General features: G+C 54.1%; 3 protein-coding genes across 3 annotated transcripts; 1 reads left to right on the forward strand and 2 right to left on the reverse strand.

Moving 5' to 3' along the window:
• Window positions 1-2900: 2900 nt before the first annotated feature.
• On the reverse strand, window positions 2901-8150 carry PIGX (phosphatidylinositol glycan anchor biosynthesis class X). Its single transcript, XM_069024496.1, has 6 exons — window positions 8054-8150; window positions 7385-7448; window positions 6828-6960; window positions 5839-6052; window positions 4532-4632; window positions 2901-3477 (listed from the first exon to the last, which is right to left on the reverse strand). The coding sequence occupies exons 1-6, from the start codon at window positions 8118-8120 to the stop codon at window positions 3334-3336; spliced, it is 723 nt and encodes a 240-aa protein (XP_068880597.1). The 5' UTR covers window positions 8121-8150; the 3' UTR covers window positions 2901-3333.
• Window positions 8151-8296: 146 nt separating this feature from the next.
• Window positions 8297-11059, forward strand: CEP19 (centrosomal protein 19). Its single transcript, XM_069024497.1, is given in 3 exon segments — window positions 8297-8393; window positions 9697-9885; window positions 10152-11059. Coding segments are annotated over 3 exon segments (648 nt in total). The 3' UTR covers window positions 10514-11059.
• Window positions 11060-13724: 2665 nt separating this feature from the next.
• On the reverse strand, window positions 13725-18338 carry NRROS (negative regulator of reactive oxygen species). The gene is made up of 4 exons (XM_069024308.1): window positions 18212-18338; window positions 17397-17507; window positions 16815-16938; window positions 13725-16582 (listed from the first exon to the last, which is right to left on the reverse strand). The coding sequence occupies exons 3-4, from the start codon at window positions 16920-16922 to the stop codon at window positions 14624-14626; spliced, it is 2067 nt and encodes a 688-aa protein (XP_068880409.1). The 5' UTR covers window positions 16923-16938; window positions 17397-17507; window positions 18212-18338; the 3' UTR covers window positions 13725-14623.
• Between the last annotated feature and the right edge of the window lie 2529 nt (window positions 18339-20867).

The raw sequence follows: 20867 nt of genomic DNA on the forward strand, positions 1-20867 counted from the left end.
ACCCTCCTGCCACCAACCTGTTGGGTCCCTCTCAGAGCCCATCTGGCGCGGGGGTCACGTCACTGGTGACAGCAGCAGGACAGAGCAGCAGGACAGAGCAGCAGGACAGAGCAGCAGGACAGAGCAGCAGGACACCCAGCAGCAGGACACCCAGCAGCTCTCCGTGCTGCCACTTCCAGTGGCACAAGCTCCCAGCTGGATTCGCAGCTTCCAAGGAATCCAGTAGGAACACACCTGGAGAAGCAGCGTACGTGCCCTCAAGGCTTCTCCCCCAAAATTCCTGTGATCCATTTAATCTTCCACATGACTTCTCCAAGCTTCCACCTGCCCTGGGGGCTGGATCTCACCTCCTTCCGTCCAGCCGGGTTTGAAGCAACATCCGATTTTCCTTTCGGAAGGAGCAGGACACACAGCAGGCAGCTCCTCTTCCCCAGGTGTTGGGGGAACGGATCCGTGGACACCTCAATCCTCCCTGCAGGTCCAGGCACACCCGAATTCCCCGCTTGTGGGTTCCAGCCAACACCTGTTGGCTCTCTGCTCCCTCAATCCCCACAGGACCTCTGCAGAGCCACAGAACACTTGTCCCTACAGAGCTGCCCATTTTCCAGGACCGGTATTCCCAAGTGGCGCTGAGGTGGCTCGGCTCCGACCCCCTGCGGGCACAGCCGTCCTTTCACTTCTCTTTCCCTGCTCGCTATTTTCCCTTTCTGACTCAGCTCAGCCGCTGCTAACTCACCTCTGCATCACCCCTGGAGAATCCGCAGCAGGTTTGTGGCTTCGCCGTTCCCTCACCTCTTCTCCCCATCCCTGGGAGGCTCCTCTCCGTGCTGCCTCGGCCTCCTACTCCAACCCCTCTCAGATCCAGCTCCATTTGCTGAATCCTGACCCCCCCCCCCCATCCTTCTGTCTCCCTCCCCAGGCACAGCTTTTTAAATAAACTAGGAGGAGTTTTTTGTTGTTGGTTTTTTTTTTTTTTTTGTTAAGTCCATTTCTTTGTGATTCAGAAAGCCTTAATTCCCAACACGGCCTTTAACACCCCATCCCCTTTTCTTTCCGTGCTCTCATTCAGTCCTTACACACACTAAGGATGGATATGTTTGTGTCCAACCCTTGTAGCGGTGCTTTCTTGCCAAGAACTCCTCAACACCTCATTCCTGTCTCCAAAACTGCCAGAATTTTTGCACAAGCCTTACAGCTCCTCCTCTGATCTTTGTGATCCCTCTGGGGCTGGCACTTGAATCCTCCTGCATGGTACACCTGCTAAATTCTGTGCTGGCTTAGTGACAGCAGTTTCTGCTCTGAGAGAGAGATTCACTACCAAATTCCTTTGTAATTAACACTGCTATAGTTATCAGACTTATTTACAGCTTATAAGGAAAAATGTGTCTGCTGTATTTGTAATACAAGTGCTGTGGATTTAAAACCAGCAAATATTTGTCACAACAAAAACCACCCCTTGTGATGCTGTGCCACTCCTCTCATAGTTTACAGTAATCAGAATCAATTACTTAAGTGCAGTTGAAAAGTTGATTGATGGGAATCTTGATATATACTTTACTTCCATTTTTTTTCCACTTGAAATAATTTTCCTCATTTGCCCAGAAGACATTCCTATTCCCATTCCCTTTCCCTAGGTTTTGTCAGGGAGATTGATTTAGCTGAGGGATTCAACCTGTGATTTTCAGGTGTTACCTGCTGTTAAAAACCAAGCAATGAAGTCCTGTCACTCAGCTCTGGCAATCAGGGATGTTGCCATTCCAAGGGGCAGGCTACAGCATGGAGCTACCTACGTAAGACAGAGCACGGGAACAAACTCAGCTCTGGGAGTTAAAAATCCCACTAGGAGACGAGTGCTACAGTGCTGGTCCCAGTGCTGACAGGGTTAAACAGCCCAAATCTCTCTTTGATTGTTTCCAACCTGCCGTGGAAGTAGTCACAAGGAATTCACTCTGTTGAATTCCAGCAGGAGAAAGATGCCCAAGGGAGCCTGAGGCTGCAGCTGGGCATCGATGAAAGGCTGCACACCGAGCCCTTGAAGGGAATTTTCATTCAACCCCTCACACAAACACACTCGCCCAAATTACTTGCTTTGACTAATTTACTCGAAGTTTGTGGGGAATAGAATGTATTTTCTCCACACGGGGGTTACCGTGGGCTCCCAGTGCCACCTACTGACAACTGCGGACAGTACCCGAGCTCTGCCGCTCCAGAGCCTCTCGGCTCTTCCATTAGGTAATTTCCTCCCCATTTCCTTCTATTTATCAGCTGTCCTGGAGACTGAATGTAGATCTTCTAAATACTTGCTTCTAGTCACTATCCTGTCCCTCACGTTCATCTTCCAAGGGGTCTCTTTCCACTCATGGAATAGGGTGAAATTTCAAATATTCTCGAACACTTTCAACTCTGCCCAGTTGTTCAGCCTGGAGAAAAGGAGGTTCAGGGGACCCTTCTCTCTCTCCACAACTCCCTGACAGGAGGGTGGCCAGGTGGGGGTCGGGCTCTTCTTCCAGGAAACAAGGGACAGGACAAGAGGAAACAGCCTCAAGCTGTGCCAGGGGAGATTTAAACTGGATATTGGCAAAGGTTCGTCTTGGGAAGGGCTGTCCAGCCCTGGCACAGCTGCCCAGGGCAGTGGTGGAGTCCCCATCCCTGGAGGATTTAACAGATGTGTGGATGTGGCACTTGGGGACATGGGTTAGGAGTGGCTTTGGCAGCGCTGGGGGAAGAGTTGGACTCAATGACCCTAGAGGGCTTTTCCAACCTTAATGACTCTGTGATTCTAATTTGACCAAGAGCAGCCAACCCCTCAGTTACTAGAATGGGAGAGATTATTGACCTGTCCAAGGTATGCACAGAATGTCTCTTTGCAAATGTATACATAACCCACCTGCACAACAAGCTGAAACTTCAGAGACTTTAATGATTTAATAATGTTTTTCATACCCTTAATAACCAATCCCTGAGTCAAGAAATACAAACAACTCTGCAAGAGGCAGCACTGTACTGGAAGCAGACTCTGGGCCAGCAGGAGGGAATAGGAGCTCCAAAGCCACTCCTGACTGTTGCCTCGTTGCCCACAGCAGTGCTTTCAGCTTTTTGAGGCTTTTTCCTACCCTCCATCTGCTTTGAATATCGACAACACATCCAAAATGTCTCCTGGGACGTGGAAGGCATTTGTAAGCATTATGAGCCAAAGGAACTACAATCCATTATAATATAATCCTTGCACCCCCTAAGACATAAAGAACAGTAGAGTAGGATCCATTCAGGAATCCAGTGTAACATCCAGTCAGTTTTGCTGGATGGAGGTCAGATATTCCATATTTCCTCAGGTCACTGGGAGAAGTGTCCGTACTTGCAGGCAGCAGCGAGGATCAGGCCAGAGCAGAGCCCCGTGGTGAGCAGGGTCAGGGCACACACCAGGGAACTGTGCTCCCTGAGCCCCACAGGAGCCCTCAGCATCAATTCCTCATATGCCTACAAAGGAAAATAAATATATAACACACATTTGACCAGCTGTTTGTTTTTATTACTGCAGTTGAGAGGATTAGGAACCAGACCCTGATTTAATTAGCCCTTGGCTAAGGCTTCCTCTGAGATTCAGTATCAGAACCAGGATGGGTCACCCCCTTTAAGTCACAGCAAACACAGTGCCAGCCCCTGCTGTGCTGCACAGCTCAGGAAATGCATCTGCTGCCATCTGTATCCCTGTATCTCTGCTCCTACTCCAGCCTTGCCACTGAGGGTGTGTATGGAATACTGCATGGAGAGCAGCTCCCACAGTGAGCTCAGATCACTAAGGAGACAGATTTCTCCAAAGTGAAAAATTATTTGGTTTTTCATGGATACAGGAAGCTCCAAAACATTTATGGACAAGAGCTACAGATGTCCCAATGGCATGCAGGTACTTAAATATAGGAAGGCAAATGTGTCACAACAACAACAGATTATTTTATTATATGAATTAGTCTAATTTCTGAATCTGTACACTACTGTGGCACTTTTGAGCATCAAAGGCAGTTGCTGGCCACACTAAAGACCCAACTTTCCTTGGTTTTGAACACAATAAGAAACTTCACCTTTTCCTAAATACTCACCCAACCAGATAACAACCAAACAAATAGGAGTGGCCTTTTTTTATTAGGATGCTATTCCTTAAATCTTTGCAGTTTTACCATTACTTTAGTTAGATCATCATTTTCCACCTTGCTACTCCTCTAAAGCACCAAGGTTGTGAAGACTTTTCTTAATTTGACCAGTGCCAATTATATCCTAGGATTCCAAGTAGGGGAAAGAAAAAAAAAAGGTCAGGAGAGCAGCCACACTAAAGGGCCAGAAGAGCACAGAGTGACTGTAAACACAGCAGAAGGGCAGGATGACCCCCACTAAAAGCCAGTCAGAAAGGAGAAGGGAGCCTGCCAAAGGGGGAACCACCCAGCTAGTCTTTTACTGATTAATTCCTGTGCTGTGAAAGGTGTTAATCACAGAAAAAAGGCAGCAGTTGTTAAAAAGAACCAGAAGGAGAACTCACAGGTCTGTGTTTTGTGCTGTGCCACTGACAGGGACCGGTGTCGTCAGGTGAGCAGGGAGCATCCACTTCAGCAGGTTCCCAGCATTCTGCAGACAGGTGACCTAGGGAAGGCATTCCTGCATCACCAGGAGCCAGGCAGGATAAGCAACCTGGCCTCCAAGATTTTTTTCCAAATAAGGGATCTTTTCCACCACAACAGCTCGACAGAATCTACTCCCTGGGAGCCGAGTGGTGAAACACCTCTGCATGGTCAAAGTGATGCTGGGCAGTCCTTGCTGTGAACTTTGCAATTCTTCCCTTCCTGATACAGCAGGTACCCAAGAAAGAATCTCACCTGGCCCTTCTGTCCTTAACAGGGCAAAGAATTCCTGGTTAGCCTGCAGACCACTCAACTTTAGCCACATAGCTAGAATTTTCCCCAAATAAGTAAGTCATTCTTCCAGTTCTCTTCTTGGCCTCCTGTCAGCACATAAAAGACCTCCCTTCCAATACTTTAAATCCTTTTCCATTAATAATAAATGTTTTCCTGCTTGTAAGTAGTAAATGTGGCAGAAACCCAGGAAGATTTAACATCCTTATTTTAAATGACTGGGTAGTCCTGCCTGCCCCTGTGTTTATCCCAGAAAATCATTGCTCAAATGATACACAAGTAAAGAAAAAGGAGTTGAAAATCATTAGTGTGCTTGAGTTGGCAGGAATGATTTTGTGAAGGGACTCAAAATTTGTACCAAAAATATAGGATTTCATTGTTCACATAACTTGAAACATTCACTGTCAGTGGATATCAGGTTCTTGTTTCATCAGTTTGAGACTCTGACCATTCCAAGCTTCAGGCACAGCTTCCTACATTCCCCCTTTATATAAAGGGAATGCAGCAACAGAGTGTGAGAAACCATCTGAACACTTTGATTACTCTAAACAGGTGACAGTGGCTATTAAATACACCAGTGGCTATTAAATACACCCTGCACAGCTCCAGCTGCCAAGGGAAATGCAGTCAGAGCAGGGGGCCTTTGGTAAACCAGGCCCTGCTGGGATCGTGACAAACACAGATCGTGACAACTGCCACGTCCTCCAGCTGGAAGAGCCCAAGCAGCACAGGGCTACAATGGCAGCAGCACAACACAGAGCAGGCTCTGACAACCCCCTGCCTTTGGCCAGGCAGCACCACTCAGTGAGGAAGACAACGAGGTCTTTATCAGGGCCACGCTTTCCGCTTTATGTTCATGCAACTCCCAAGAGCTCCATCTCAGACACAACCACATTCCGAGCTCTGGACTGCCCAAGAACATCAATGAGGATCTCACTGTGGCAGCAGCAGAGCAGCACCTCTGGGCTCTCCAGAACAACCAAGGCTTCCTCTGTCCCCTCGGCCGGCCGGTGGTACCGCGCGTGCATGGGCACAGCGGCTCGGAAGCAGCGGGAACAGCGCGCGTCCGGCTCCAGGAAGAGCAGCAGGAGAAGAGTCCTGGCTAAGTACTCAGGAGCCTCCACATCAATGACATCAGGAATTAACACTGCCTGCAAGCAGGGAGAGAGACACGTGTGGTTGTGATGGAAATCGAGAACCATTTCGCCCATTCTGTTTTCTAACCTGAGCTGGATTTTGTGGTCAGGATGCTCAAGTTGGGAATTCCAGCTTTAAGCTGTTCCAAAATACCTTTTCAAGACTGTCTTCAATGAGTGATTCCTACGTGTGAAAAGTGTCACTGTGCCTACAGCCAAACCTGTGAGGTGCCAGACAGAGGTGCTGTGTGTCAGCAAGGCCAGACCTGCACCGCAGGCATCCCAAGGGCAGGAGCTGCCCACAGCCTTTGCATCCATGTTTCAGCCAAATTAAGCACCTAAGGAGATAAAAGCCACAGCCTTTGCACATCTCTCTACCTAAAATGTGAAGCAAAGACTGGAAAGCAGCACAGAAAGCTGGAATAAAAATGAAGCTGGGAAGCTGCTCAGTCCAAACACACAGGACATGACTTACAGCTCACCAGCACCTCTTTGGGGGTTTCCCTTCCACCTTCTCCTTTTACCCTTTTACCACAGCTGCTCACCTGGGGCTAAGAGAGGAGCAGCAGCTCCCTGGCACATCACCTGTGTGTGAGAATATCAGCAGCACAGGGCCAGGGGATGCTGAGCGAGCTGAGCTACAAGGAGACACCAGGAGGATGATCCTGCTTGGCACCTCCTTCCAGGAATTAATCCCCTTGGTACAACGAGCCAGATAATGACCAGATAATACAACTCCCTGAGTCCTTATCTGAGTGGATGCCAGATCTCCCTGCACTGGGGCCATTACCTTTGTCAGATTGTGCTCCTGCAGCGTTGCCAGCTCGTAGGGATCCACGTAGATTCCCGGTGGAAGATGCATTCTAGCTGCCACTGCACATCCTCCTGCATCCTCCCCGAGCTCTACCTTCACCAGCAGGTCCCTCCAAACAAGAACAGGAGCAAAACATTTATACCCACACTTCAAAAGCTGGCACAAGACCCCCGAGAGACATTTCTCAGACGAGATGAGAGGCAGCTCTCACACTGTGGGCGACTAATCCCAATCACACTTCCCTGTCGAGCCTTCCTCACCCCAACTCCACGCCCATGGCCAAAAGGAAGTTTCACGTCTTTGTTAAAGTCTCAGAACTACCAATGGCCTCCACACAAGTTTTAGAAAGGGGTCTCCTATTCTCCCTCCACTACAGATTGTTAATCCCTTGATCCCGTTAGTACATTCCTGACACATGCTCAGGGATCACGCCTCAGGGAGGTGATACAGCTGCACATGAAAGGAAGAGAAGCTTCTTCCCATAGAAAATCACGTGGCACATTAAGCTGATGGAGGGCAGGGGGAGGACTCACCTGTGAAACCCCTCCTTCAGGAGCTCCTGTGTGACAGTGGTGTCCCGACAGGCTGCCTGCACATCTAAGGTGACACAGAGCCAACAGTGTAACAGCACAGTGATCACAGGCGCCGGCAAATTCAACAAGTGAAGTTTTATAACTCATGAATGTCTCATCTGCCAACCCTCTGCCAGCAGAAGGGAAACAGTATTTGACTGTGATCAAAGAGCAGAAGAGGTTTCTTGGTTCACTGGCCGAGCCATACTTCCCAAATCCAGAGTCATGGGATGGTTTGGGTTGGAAGGGACATTAAAGTCCTTCTTGTTCCAACCCTCTGCTTTGGGCACCGACACCTTCCCCAAGACCAGGGTGCTCCAGGTCTCTTCTTGAACGCTTCCAGACACAGCTTCTCTAGGCAACCTGTGCCAGGGCCTCACCACCCTCACAAGGAAAAATTCCCACCCAATAACGCACCCAACCCTGCCCTCTTGCAGTGGGAAGCCATTCCCGCTTGTTCTCTCACTCCAGGCCCTTGTCCAAAGTCCCTCTCCAGCTCTCCTGGAGCCCCTGTAGGCACTGGGAGGGACTCTAGGGTCTCCCTGAAACCTTCTGTTCTCCAGGTGGAACACCCCCAGCTCTCCCAGCCTGTCTCCACAGCAGAGGGCCCAGTCCCCCGCGGGCACTCACGGAGGGCGCAGAGCAGCGCGCCCAGCCCGGCCCCGACCCGCGTCGGCCCCCGCCGCCCGCCCGCCATGGCGGCCCGCTCCGCACGGCCCCGCGCGGGCTGTCCCCAGCGCCGCCTGACCGCCCGGAGCCCGCCCGCCCGCTGTTCCGCGGCGCCGTGTTCCTCAGGCGTTACCGTGGGCAGCCCGAAAGGGGCCTTCAGCGAGGGGGCCTTTACCGCTGGGACTCGGCGGCGGCGCCGTAGCCATGGCAACCGCCCAGGGAGGCGGGCCCGGCCCGAGGGAGGAGCAGGAGGAGGAGGAGGAGGAAAAAGAGGAAGAAGTGGTTTTCTGCGCTGCCCGAGGTGAGGGGATAGGGCGAGAGTACAAGAGGGATATGGAGCTGCGGGAGCGGGGCCCGCAGAGATGAGGAAGGGCCTGGAGCATCTCCGTGCCCAGCACAGGCTGAGGGAGCCGGGGCTGCTCAGCCTCGAGAGGAGCCCCAGATGAGAGGGGCCCTCAGCCCTGGGTGGCCCTGGCTGCAGGGAGGGCTCAGGGCAGGGCCCGGGCTCTGCTCCGGGGACCAGCAATGGCACCAGAGCAACGGGCAGGGATTGAGCCCAGGAAGTTCTACCTGGACATGAGGAAGAACTTTCCTGGGCAGTGCCCGGGCCCTGAACAGATCCCAGAGAGGCTGTGGAGTCTCCCTCACTGGAGATATTCCAGTCTGTGCCGTGTGCTCTGGGACGGCCCTGCTGGAGCAGGGAGGTGCCACCAGCTGCCCGCCTGTGGTCCCTTCCAGCCCGGCCCGTTCTGGGATTCTGGGAAGGGCAGGAGGGACCAACCCGGCAGTTGGGGCCTCGGCCGCGCCTCCCGGGCCGCAGGTGCGGCGGAAGAGCGGCTCTGAAGGGCAGCGGGCGCTGGAGCGGCCATAGAACCCCCGGGCTGCGCTGCAGAAGCGCTGGCAGCCGCCCGCCACGCCGGCAGCGAAGGGCTCAGCCCGGCTTCCCAGGAGATCCAAACGCTCTTTCCCGTAGATCCAAAGAGCTGCTCGCGTTTCTGTTTCTCATCTTCCTAGAAGCCTGGAATGGTTTGGGTTAGAGGGACCTTAAAGCTCTTCTCGTTCTAACCCCTGCCATGAGCAGGGACACCTTCCACTACACCACATTCCTCCAAGCCCCGTGCAACCTGGCCTTGGAAATTTTCACTATTAAGGACGTTACTGCGAGTTTGAACTCATTCCTATGTGATTTTTTACAAAGGAGGAAGTGTTTCCAATTCTGCCTCAAAGGAGCTTTTGAACGTTAATGTGAGTTTTCTTGTTTTGGAGAAATACACTGATTTTTTTGGGGTAAAATACGTTGCTTTGCTGTACTGCAGTCTGTAGGGCAGTTGGAGATCACCTTAATGTTTGACATACTTTCACTTTGTTTAAAACCAAAATAAAAGTAACACCTGCCTTCATTGCTGTCCACTGAGCTGGGAAACAGGATGTGCAGCAGCTTTGGATTTTTAACTCCCCTCTAATTTAATTTCATAATTCATTTCCACGGGCTTTAAGGTCCATTCTGACCCAAACCACTCTGGGAGTCTGTGGTTTTGCTGAACCCTACTCCTGACAAAAAGACCAGCACTGAGAGACTCTCCCACTTGTTTTCCTTTCTCCAGGTCTTCCAGAGAGCGTTGCCATTGTTTAGGACTCTGATGGAGCCACAGCTGGCACCACAATGACTTTCAGCGCTCAGAAGTGCGGGGTCTGCTTCCAGCCCCCATCCATCATCCTCATCTACAAAGATAACAGCCAGGATAAGACTCGCCAGCGCATCATGCCCATCAGGAATTTCTCCAAGTTCTCAGGTGAGGTGCATTCATTCCTGTCTGGTCCCCCCCAGACCCATGGAGAGGAACTCATTGTTAGGAATCACTGAGTACCCTCCTGGCAGCGTGCAGGGAGGGGCTGTTTTGGGGTCATGTTGTCTTCCCAAGGAGGCCAAGGCAGCATCTCAACCTGAGTTCTCTGAGCCTGGACGGTTTGGAGAGACCCCTGGGGAGGGTTTGGGAGAAGATGTGTCTGTGGGAAGAGGTTTGTTGCAGCTGCAGGTGCCCGTGTTGGCTCTCCCCAGACTGCAGCAGGGCTGCCGAGGAGCTGAAGAACAACCCTCGGCACAAGGCCTACCTGGAAGGGGTCTCGCTGCGTCAGCTCCAGAAGCTCTACAGTTTGCTGAGAGGTCATTTGAAAGGACAGAGCCTGGCTGAGAGCTTGCAAAAGTTTCAGCAGGAAGAGACCATTGATCCAGAGGAGGATATGAACAAACTGGATGACGAGGAACTAGCCAAAAGGAAGAGCATCATGGATGAGCTCTTCAAAAAGAACAGGAAAAAGAAGGATGACCCCGACTTCATTTACAACGTTGAGGTGGAGTTCCCACAGGATGAGCAGCTGGAGTCCTGTGGCTGGGACATTGAGTCAGATGAAGAAATCTGATTCCAGACAAAGATGTCCTGGATGGGCAGTTCAGAGACAAATCTCAGCATGCAGCAGAGAGAACAATGTCATCATACACGTTCTGCCTCACAGAACTGATGCATGTTGGCTCAGGAGAACCTGAGGGCCCACACCAATCCCAGGCTTAAGTAAGCTTTGTTTAAGAACCCAGACTTGATTAAATGGCAACTGGGCAGCTGGAATTGTTGGGTGGTTTTAGTCTTTTCCTATGTAAAAGATTTTTAAATTATTTAATCTGAATTTTTTTACATTTCAGTCAGCTTTGGCTGAAAATGAAGCATTAAATATTCATGTCCTGAAGACACTGTTAAAGCTGTACTGTACAAATAGGGTGATTATTGTTGCCTGCTGGGAAGTTAAATGTGTATCAGTCATTCTGGATAAATCAACTCTGCATTGAGAATATTACTCTCACATTTCCCTAGAAATGCTTAAATCTCCAGGAAGAAATGCTTACACTCCAGTGTAAGTTTTAGCTTACACAAAAATAAATCCTTACATGTAAGAAAAGGACTATCTCGAAAATCAATTAGTCTTGAAAGTGCATTTGAAAACACAGTGATTTCAAACTGCTGCAATGGGATGGTTGGATCCTTACACTCCTGGATGATGCTTCCTCATAAGTGCTCCGTTCTGGGAGAATGTGCTTAAAGAATCCAAAAAAACCAAAGGGGTAGAAGTGGTCAAAGTCTGGAGGTGGTTCTAGAGTAAAGACAAACTCACCCCACTGAAGGTTTTCATCCAGCTGTCTACCTTGTCTGGTCTGTACTAGATCAGTCCTGCTCTCATGTAAGAACTGGAGGACTAAGATTAGGATTCTTGGGGAAATTTTACAACTCCAAAAAGCTTCCTGGGTTTTGGCTTTCTGAACCCAGGCAGCTGTGAAAGCTGTGGATGAGATGAGTCTTCATCCCAAATTGAGGGGCCTCAACAAATTGCTGCCTGACATAACTTAAGAGGAGCAGCTGGAAGAGCTCTCCTCCTCCACCCCAAAACTAGAGTCTCTGCTGTGAGAAACACAGAACAAGTGCCAGTTAAACCACAGTGCTTTGCCATCGCTAGGGAGGATGAGGGAGCTCATGCTTGGTCTAGGGGGTCTCCAGTCAAGAGAGAAATGGAAGCTGAGGCCTCACTTGCCAAAATTTAAAAAATGTCAAGGCTGACTCAGCTCTCCCAGGACCAGAAAGGGTGTGCAGGGGTCTGGCACAGGCCTTGCCTCAACAATTGCAACATAACAACACAGAAAGATCTCCCACTCGGGAGGGAGAGGGCCCCTGGGAACCTCTCCTCCACTGCCAGCCTGCCCTCAGCTTCTCAGAGCATGTGGCCTGTGCCCAGCCCCGGGCATGGCCTCCTCTCCAGTGAGGGCTATGGGAGGCCAAATGGGTGCCTGGATCATGAGGTTCCTGCTGGCCCGTTCCTCCAGCCCACCCCAGAGCTTCAGCATGGAGCCCTACTGGTCTTCCCAGTTTGGGATCCTCTGTGAACTTGACAGGCAGGCACTTCACAGCCACCTTTAGATCATGCATAAAGACATGAAATGGCACAGATCCCAAAACAGTCCCCTCAGCAGCCACCTGGTAGAGCACATCCCAGTAGCCACAGAACTCTGCACTTCACTCCCACTGATCCTGACCTGCCTGGCTGCCCACCCATCCAGACTGTGACACCTGCACTTGGCTGAAGAATGTTGTGGGACACTGTCCAAAGCCTTGCTGAGGCAGATGGAATCCACTACTCTCCCCCTGCCTACAGATCCATCCATTTCATCCTGAGAGGAAAGCAGGTTGGGCAGGCATGACTTAGCCTCAGCAGTCCATGCTGACTTCTTCCAGCCACCCTCTTTTTCTAGAATTGTGCTCCAAACAATGAACATTCATTCCATGGTTTTCCCAACATGAAGGTGATGCCCTGTTGCTCTCTGGGATGGCCTTTTGGCCATTACTGAAGCTGGGTGGGACCCTTGGGTTCTCCAGTCACCAAGGACCTTCCCTGATCACCATGGCCTTGCAAAGATGGTGAGAGCAGCTCTGTAAGGACACCCACCACTCAGAAAGCAGAATCTCCTCTTGTTGTCCCGACATCCCATGCACATCACAGCTCCAGGCGAGCCGTGGCTTTCCAGGCCCCATGATGAGGGAATGCTGAGTATCCCCATCAGCTCCATACAATTAAGAACACCCACTTTTTATCTGTGCCCTGGGAAGTGCCAGGTGCCCGGGTTCCTCCCTGTGTGTTCTCCCATGGCTGCACCCTGCACCCCACGCTGGATGGAGCAGCAGCAGCATTGGCTGTGGTGGTGGGGAAGGACACACATCCCCCTCCAAGCCCAGCACCAGGGAGAGGGGAGCTTGCAGGGAGCAGGGAGACGCCGGGATGCAGCCAGGGGACAGAGCAGGGGTTTATTTATAGGTCACTGCTGTCCCCCAGGGTGCAGCTTACGGGCAAAAGAAGGGCTGAAAGAGGCTGAGGGATTCCCCAGTTGGGGCCTGGTTTGGTTTTGGCTCTTTCAGTCTAAAATTGGGGCAGAAAGTGGCTGTTTCTGAGCCAGATCTGACATCTGGGTTTCCAGAACCTTTACTGCACTCAGCCCCAGTGGAGCTGCCAGCTGGCCTAGCAGGGTCTGACCCACACCATTTCCCAGCCTTGCACAGCCACCAGCCACACCAGGCTCCCCCATGAGCCCAGTCCCACACCTGTGCCTGGGAGGGGTTTGCCCTGCTGCCAGCCTTGGCTGCCCCTGCCTGCACCATCCCCAGCATCCTCCCAGTCCCACGCCAGCCTTGGACATCTCCATCACCTCCCAGGACAACTCCACTGGGCTTGAGTCCCCAGCACACCCCACATCACCGGCTGAGCCCGCCCACACCCTGGCCAGCACAAGCCCCCAGAATTCCCCCTCCAGCTCTGCTGCACACTTCCCTGTGCCCCGTTCCCGTTAAATGTGTTTCACTAGAAAAATCCCAGCAGTGCTCCAGTTCTCAGCAGGGCTTCAGAGTTAGCACAAACCACCATCACTTCTCCTTTCCCCTCAGTGACCCCCGAGGAACAGAGCAGCACTTCCCCAGGTAGTGCCTGCTGCTCTGAGAGAGCCAGAGCGTGCTGTGAGCAGAGCTGGGTGGAGGAAACTCCCGGGCACTGCTGGAGTGACTGCCTGCGGGAGCGGGGCTTGCACAACAAGGAGGAAGGATTTCTCTTGTTTCCTTTGTATGTTTAATGCAGCAGTCACTGGAGGAATATAAATCCATGATAAAATATCACCGAGGGATATAATTTACTCTCCTACTTTTCAATCAATGTTTCACTTTGTTGCAACTTGGGCTGTTTTTAATGGACTTTTCTAACCCAGACTGTGACTTAGTGAAGAAACAACACCCCAAAATGTGTCTTTCAGCCCTGCTGACAACACCTGTCTTATCAGCATATGCACATGGTGCATGACCAGGGCTGCCTGCAAGTTTGGCAGTGCCGGCAAGAGCAGTGTGGAAATCTGTGGCTACAGAGACCCTTCTCCACAGCGCCCAGGTGATGTTTGCTCCAGCCTGGGGCACTTTGCAGAGGCTGGTTGCAGATCTGGAGGACATTTTGAGTTGGCTACAGGTGGGAATAAATAAAGGGAACTGCCTGAAGGGGGGAAAAAGCAGCGCTGGAGAAAACAGTCACAGAATCCCAGAATGGTCTGGGTTGGAAGGGACCTTAAAAACCCATCTGGTTGCAACCCTTGGCATGGGCAGGGACACCTTCCTCTAGACCAGATTGCTCCAAGCCCACTCCAACCTGGCCTTGAACACTTCCACAAAGCTACAGATTTTTTGGGCAACCTGTCCTTTTAGCCAAGGAGTGTTTGGTGTTGTGTCCACTCAGCTCTCACCAACACCAGCTGAAGGTTTCTGCTGAACACACGTTCCTTGGGGATTCCCAGCGCTCCATCACCAGACACGGCCCACACCCTTTGGGTGCCATTAGGGCAGCACCTCCTGTCCTGCATCCATCAGTTTTCCATCTTGACCACCTCAGAGGGGTTACCACCTGTACTCCTGACCACCCACTCGTATTGACCGTTCCCGAGCCCTTCCTCCTCCTCAGCCATCAGTAAGGGCTGGACACCCCACACCGGGTTTTCACCATTTTCAGCAGCTTCTCCTTGAGCATGAGGAAGATGACAACGAAGGCCACCAGGAGCGTCAGGCAGGTGGGCAGAGCCAACACCAGGTAGAGCAGCGCCAGGTCGGCCGTCTGCCAGCGGCAGCTCTGCAGGACAGGCTCGGGCAGCGCGCCGGGGCTCAGCGCGCGGGAGCCGTGGCTGCAGGTCACCTCCCGCCCGTCGGGGACGTGCAGGCCCTCCGCCTGCTGCAGGGCGTCCCACCAGCCCAGCGTGCAGCAGTTGTAGGGGTTTCGGCTGAGGTAGAGCTCCCGCAGGCTCCTCCCCAGAGGCACCCGCGCCACGTCCGGCGGCAGCGCCGGGAGGCAGTTGTCCCGCAGGTCCAGGCTCCGCAGCCTCAGGGTGCCCAGCGAGCTGGGGAACGCAGCCAAGGAATTCCCTGAAAGGTCCAAGCACACGAGGCTGTTCAGGGCAGAGAAGTCCATGGTGGTGGAAGAGAGGCTGGTGTTCCTCAGAGAGAGCACCTGCAGTGTCAGGACAAGGTCCTGCAGCCACGCCCGGTCCCCAGACAGCGCCTGGCGGTTGTCAGAGAGGTCCAGATGCATCAGCGATGTCCCCTGGAAGGGGCGGCCGCCCAGCCCCGGCAGACCACAGCCGGCCAAGGAGAGATGGGTCAAGGTCTCCACACCCCTGATGTCCACACAGGGGGGACTCTCGGCCTCACCTGGCTGGGGACAGAGGGCAACGCGGTTGCGGCTGAGGTCCAGGGTAGTGATCTTCCTGGTGCGGGTGAAAATCCCGGGAGGAAGCGCCTGCAGCCTGTTGGTGCTGAGGTTGAAGAGCTGCAGGTTGGGCAGGATGTCCCCAGTGCCCACCTTCACCCCCAGCTCCACCAGCTGGTTCTGGCTGAGGTCCAGCTCTGTCAGCATGGCCAAGGGGTCCTCCTCTGACAGGTGAAATGCCTCCATGCAGTTCTGGTTGAGCTTCAGATGGGTCAGGGACGGCATCTGGGCCAGGAAATCATCTGGCAGGCCCCAGACCTGGTTCTGGCTCATGTCCAGGAGGTGCAAGGAGGAGAGGTTGCTGTGGCAGAGGTCATCCCAGAGCCTGACTGTCGTGATGTTGGTGGAGTTGCCATCGATGATGAGGAACTGCACGGTGACGTTGGCCAGGGAGGTGCCGTTGGGGAGGCGCTGGTAGAAGCTCATCCTGTTGTCCTGCAGCAGCAAGGAGTGCAGCTTGCTCTGCCGGGGCAGCACAGGGAAGAACAGGAGGCGGTTGTGGGACAGGTCCAGCACCTCCAGCTCAAAGAGGTCATCACTTTCCAGGGTCAGAAACCACTCAATGATGTTGTTGCTGATGTTGAGCACCCTGAGCTGGGTCAGGCCGAACCCCACCAGACATGGGAGGTAGTTGTAAGCTATGTTGAGCCTCTGCAGCCTCTGTAGCCCTTCAAAAGCATTGTCAATCTCGAAGATGTAGTTCTTCTCCAGGTTCAGCTCCAGCAGCTGTGTCAGGTTTGTGAAGATGGACGAGTCCAGCCTCATGATGATGTTCCTGGCCACAGACAGGGACTCCAAGGAAGAGAGGTTGGAGACTAAAACCGACACCATGTCCTCGGTGAGCTGGTTTCCAGCCAGATCCAGTGTCCTCAAGGCGGGCAGAGTAGAAAGAGCAGCTGCTGTCAGCGAGTAGTTGGTGAAGAGCAGGTTGTCTGTCAAGGAGAGCGCCTGCAGGCCTTGGCTGCTGAGGAAGGCACCGGGCTCAATGAGCTCCAGCCGGTTCCTGGTCAAGCTGAGAAGCCAGAGCTGAGGGTACAGGAGCAGAGAGGCATTGCCCAGGACCTGGATAGTGTTGTCATCAAGAAACAGCTCCTCAGTATCGCCTCGAAGGTTTCCTGGGATGGAACTCAGCCATCTCCCAGTGCAGTCCATGATGCTCTGCACCTGAAGGAAGAGGAGAATATGTAACACCACCAGAGGAGGCAGGAGATGAAGAGAGAGAAGTCTGGAGAGCAGAGTAAGGGGGGAGGAGGTGGCTCTGGTTATGGCCTTGGCACACCAGTCCACTCCAAGCCAGTAGCTGGGATGGAGAAGGTCTGGAGATGCTGAGTTGCCTGGGCTTTGCCAGGCAGGACCAAGCACTCAGAGGGGTGAGGGTTCCCAAGAGAGGACTTACGAGCTCACAGCTCCCAGGAGATGGTGCCCAGGCTGCGTCCATCCTGCTTCCCCATCCCACTGCCAGGAGGAGAAGAAGCAGGGAGAGACCAGGGAGCGGGGCCTCCATCTCAGTGGCGGCACTCCTGTGGAGAGGGAGGCAAAGGTGAGGAGGTCAGAAGCTGCAAACTGTTCACCCCAAAAGGCCCAGGTGACCTGGGCCACCATGAGCTGTCCATAGAGAAAGAGCACAGAGCTTTGGCACCGAGCCCACCCACCCCAGCAGAAGCCCTCGTGGGGCTCCCCCAGTTTGAGCCTGGAGGGCAGGGGAGGAGCAGGGACGGGGGTGGCAGCTCAGTCCCACCTGGGGCAGCGCACAGGGGGAAGGCACCGTCGGTGCTGCACAGCTGCTCGTGAAGGCCACTGAGCTGCATCCTTCGAGCACGGTGTCCCCCCAGCAGGGCTCCTGTGCCCCCTCTTGGCACCAAACACTCCCCCAGGGGACACCAACCCACCCCCCACCAAGTCCCCCCAGTGCCCATCCCTGCTGGGGGCCCTCCCAGGGAAGCAGAGGCTCTCCAGCAGGAGCTGCCCCATTACTGACCTGGTGGAAGCGGAGCTGACGGCATTTGCATCTGGGGAAAAGCTGAGACGCAGGCAAATGAGCAGCGAGGGCTCGGCGAGTGTTTGGCACGCGGCACTTTCACAACTGCCACTGCGTGAAGGAGAAACGGGGTTATTTTGGGCAGCCCAGGTAGCCAGAGCCTTGCAGCACAGAGGGAGCAGGGCATGTCCCGGGCTGTCTCCTTCCTTGGGACAGCCAAAGCGTTGAGCTGGTGCCTTATCAAAGCAGGATTTATTACTCTGGGGGGGATGGAGAGGATGGATCCCCCTTCCCCAGGCTGCGGCTGACACACAGCACCTTGGCTGTCTCAAGTCCTTGGAGTCCAGCAGCACCTCATACCCAGGCACGGTGGCAGGAGAGGGACCCTGCTCTGTCCTCACTGCACCCAAAGAACAACAGTTTTGGTCCTGGCTCCTGAACCCCTCTGCAGAAACTCCCACTTTCCTTCACCCAGCTCAGCCTTTCTTGGCTTCTTCCAACACCAGAAGCTCCTCCATCCTCCCAGTGCTCCCTGGAGCTGCTGGGATAGCACCTGCCCAGCCAGGAGGGGAGGCAGCAGCCCCCGGCAGGAAACCCTCACCCGCAGCGCTACACCCGAGCCCACATCCAAGAGCTGCTCTGGGAGCTCCCGGGGTGCTCCCCACGCTTCACACCAGCCCCGGCATGGCCCCACGCAGCCACGGCTCTGCGAGCGTGGGCATTAATGATGCACAGCCAGCACAGATCCCCAGACTGGCACAGGGAACCCCCGTGGTGTTTTCCCCCGGCACAGGTGTCGGCGGGCAGTCACTCACCGCGTGGGCTTTGGCACGCTCCATCCTGCGGCCCCTCAGCTGCGCTCAGGGGGCTCCTGGGGCCAGGGGTAGGGGTGACCCGCGGGGTCCGTGTGCCACCCGCGGGGTCCGTGTGCCACCCGCGGGGTCCGTGTGCCACCGCCCTCTCGCCGAGCACCAATTTAGCCTTTGCGGAAGGAGCCAACGGAAACTGCAGTCACATGGAGGCAGCGAGCGCGGCCCGGCTCTCGCTCACTGATCTCAGCACTCCCAGCCTGGCTCCTGCACCCGCACACGGCTCCCCGGCAAGGAGGAACCACCGGGCCCCGCAGGCAGCGAGGGGTACGGGGGGAACCAGCCCCACCGGGGTCACGCCGCTCCTGGGGACGAGCCAGCACCGGGGACAAGCCTTGCACGGCGACTCATCTGCACAGCTCCAGCAGCAGAACCCTTCCTCAGGGTTTCAGGCCACAGAGATGGTGACTGGGAGTGGTTCTGTCCTGCACAGCCATGCCACCGATCCTGCGGGGTGGAGAAATGCCACCCCTGCGTGGCCCCTATTCCCATTGTGCCCCTCCAGACCCCTCTTGCTTCCAGCGCCCAGCTCAGGGGTTCGACAGGAGTCCGGGGACGTGCGTCCCATGAGGGAAGAAGGTGCTCTGTGTTATGTCCTGTTGCATCCCAAGTCAAGGCTGGACATGTCCCAGGGGCTGAGTCCCCAACAACTTTGGGATGCCAGTGCCTGTCCCTCACATTGTCTAAGTGAGATTCAGGAAGCTCTTATCCCTCTGCCCCCAGATCTTTGGGTGTCCTGGGGCTGCTCAGAACTTCAGCAAGCCCAGCACCCAGGGCACAAGTCAGAACCAACCACAGGGACCTCCTGAGTGCCAGTCTCTGTGTGAAAGTCAGTGGAAATGGCTTTTCCTGCAGCTGCCAGGAAACAAAGATCCACATTTCCAAGGCAATATGAAGAGGGACATCTCCCTCCTCACCCCCATCTACCCCTGCTCTCCATCTCCCCACCCCAAGTCTCACACACCCCCAAGTCCCCAGCAAGTCCAGCCTCTGAGGAGGAAAACTTTGTCCAGATCTATTACTGGGAAAGCTGTGGAGAAAGGCACCAGCCCTGCAGCAGGACCCTGTCTGGAATCAGCAGGTCCATGCTCCACATGCCACGTGTTCCATGGTGCCAGTGGGATATTTGCAGAGTTGGGAGATTAACTGTGTCACTGCAGCACACCAAGACCCCCTCCAAGGGACACTCCCCTCCCTGCCAGACCACGTGGCCCCCAAACTCCCGAAACCAGCACAAATGGCCAGGGCGATGGTTTTCTTGCCTTCCCCCTAAATTTCATTTCTTCTCTAGGAGGAGGCTGACCTCTCCCATGTCACTCAAAAAAGCCCTGTGGTTTCATTTCCTCCATTTTCAAGGAAGTTTGACGTATAAAAATCAAGAAGGAGAAGAGAGAAGCGAACAGGAGTGGCAGAAGCTCACAGCAGGGCAAAAATTCCCATGGGCATTGCTCAAGGGCACACAAAAGGCTGAGCTCAGCTGATGACCACAAACTCCTCAGCCCAAACTCTGCCACGAGCCCACACTCAAACCCCCCACCTGGTGCTTGGAGACACAGGAGCTGGCGGAGCTGCAAAACTTGGGCATCCTCAGCTCCGCTCTCTGGATCGGGAGGCTCCTGGGAGACCTTCTGATGAGATTCCTTCTTGTGGTGCCACCATCAAGGTGATGCCCTGAGGGTCAAACCAGCTTCCTCCTGCAGCCCAGCAGGAGCTGGGAGAGGAAACAACCTGCTTCATTCCCTGCTTTGCCCCCAGCCCATCCCCAAAGCCACGCCAGTGTAACCCTGCTCCCTCCCCAGCAGCACCATGGGCTGGCAGAGCCCCTGCCCAGCCCACGCAGTTTCCCCCACCCCCACGTCCCTGGAAAGCAGCTCCACTCTCGGGCTGAGCCCGCGGCTCCGCGCTGGGGCATCGGCAGCAGTGCTGCTGCTGCTCTTCACACTTTCCCCACATCCTGCAGCCGGATGGTTCTGAAAACGTCCTGAAGCTGCTGCTTGGTCCCCTCCTTTTCCTCCCCTCAAACCCCCAACCAGCCCTCTCGGTAAGGATTTGATGTGTGCTTTGAGAGGGAGTAATTTATTTTTTAAGATCAGCGCAGGGAAGCGACAGGGATTGAGATGCCAAGAGCTGCTGCTCTGATCAGCTCTTCAGGAAGCTCCAGTGCAGCTCAGTGGCACAGGTGGGTTAAACTGAAGGAGATTCAGCTGCTTGGAGTAGATGGGGCTACGTGCAGCTGCAATTCCTGCAGCTGTAGGAGACGACTGGGAATCCCCTTATGGTTTTACATCCAGTGAGCTTCTTCCGTTCCTCCCACCTCCTCTTCCTCGAAACCATCTTTTTCCCTTAACAACCTTCAAATTGTCAAACACAACCCAAGAGCCAAGTTGTGACAAGAGGGCAGGCTCCCAGTTTCTCCTGGAGTGCACCAGGCACAGGACCTTTGGGAAAGGGGAAACAGCAGCCCCATTGCTGAACATGTGTTTTCCTGCAGGAAATGTGATTTATTCCCGAGTGGAAGCACCAGAAGGGTCACTCACGGTTCACATAGCAGCAGGACCTGGTGAGTGGGGAAAAAGGGAAACAGAAATGTTTCTCCATGGGC

Source organism: Aphelocoma coerulescens, chromosome 9 (genome assembly GCF_041296385.1).
Source record: "Aphelocoma coerulescens isolate FSJ_1873_10779 chromosome 9, UR_Acoe_1.0, whole genome shotgun sequence".
NCBI classification, from domain to species: domain Eukaryota; kingdom Metazoa; phylum Chordata; class Aves; order Passeriformes; family Corvidae; genus Aphelocoma; species Aphelocoma coerulescens.

Coding starts and splice junctions, on each gene's coding strand:
- NRROS (XM_069024308.1), bottom strand. CDS start 16,922: ATGGAGGCCCCGCTCCCTGGTCTCTCCCTGCTTCTTCTCCTCCTGGCA. Junction 16,583..16,814: donor CTCCTGGGAGCTGTGAGCTC/GTAAGTCCTCTC, acceptor CTCTTCCTTCAG/GTGCAGAGCATCATGGACTG.
- PIGX (XM_069024496.1), bottom strand. CDS start 8,120: ATGGCGGGCGGGCGGCGGGGGCCGACGCGGGTCGGGGCCGGGCTGGGC. Junction 6,961..7,384: donor CTGAAGGAGGGGTTTCACAG/GTGAGTCCTCCC, acceptor TCTTGTTTGGAG/GGACCTGCTGGTGAAGGTAG. Junction 3,478..4,531: donor ACAGCACAAAACACAGACCT/GTGAGTTCTCCT, acceptor TTTCCTTTGTAG/GCATATGAGGAATTGATGCT.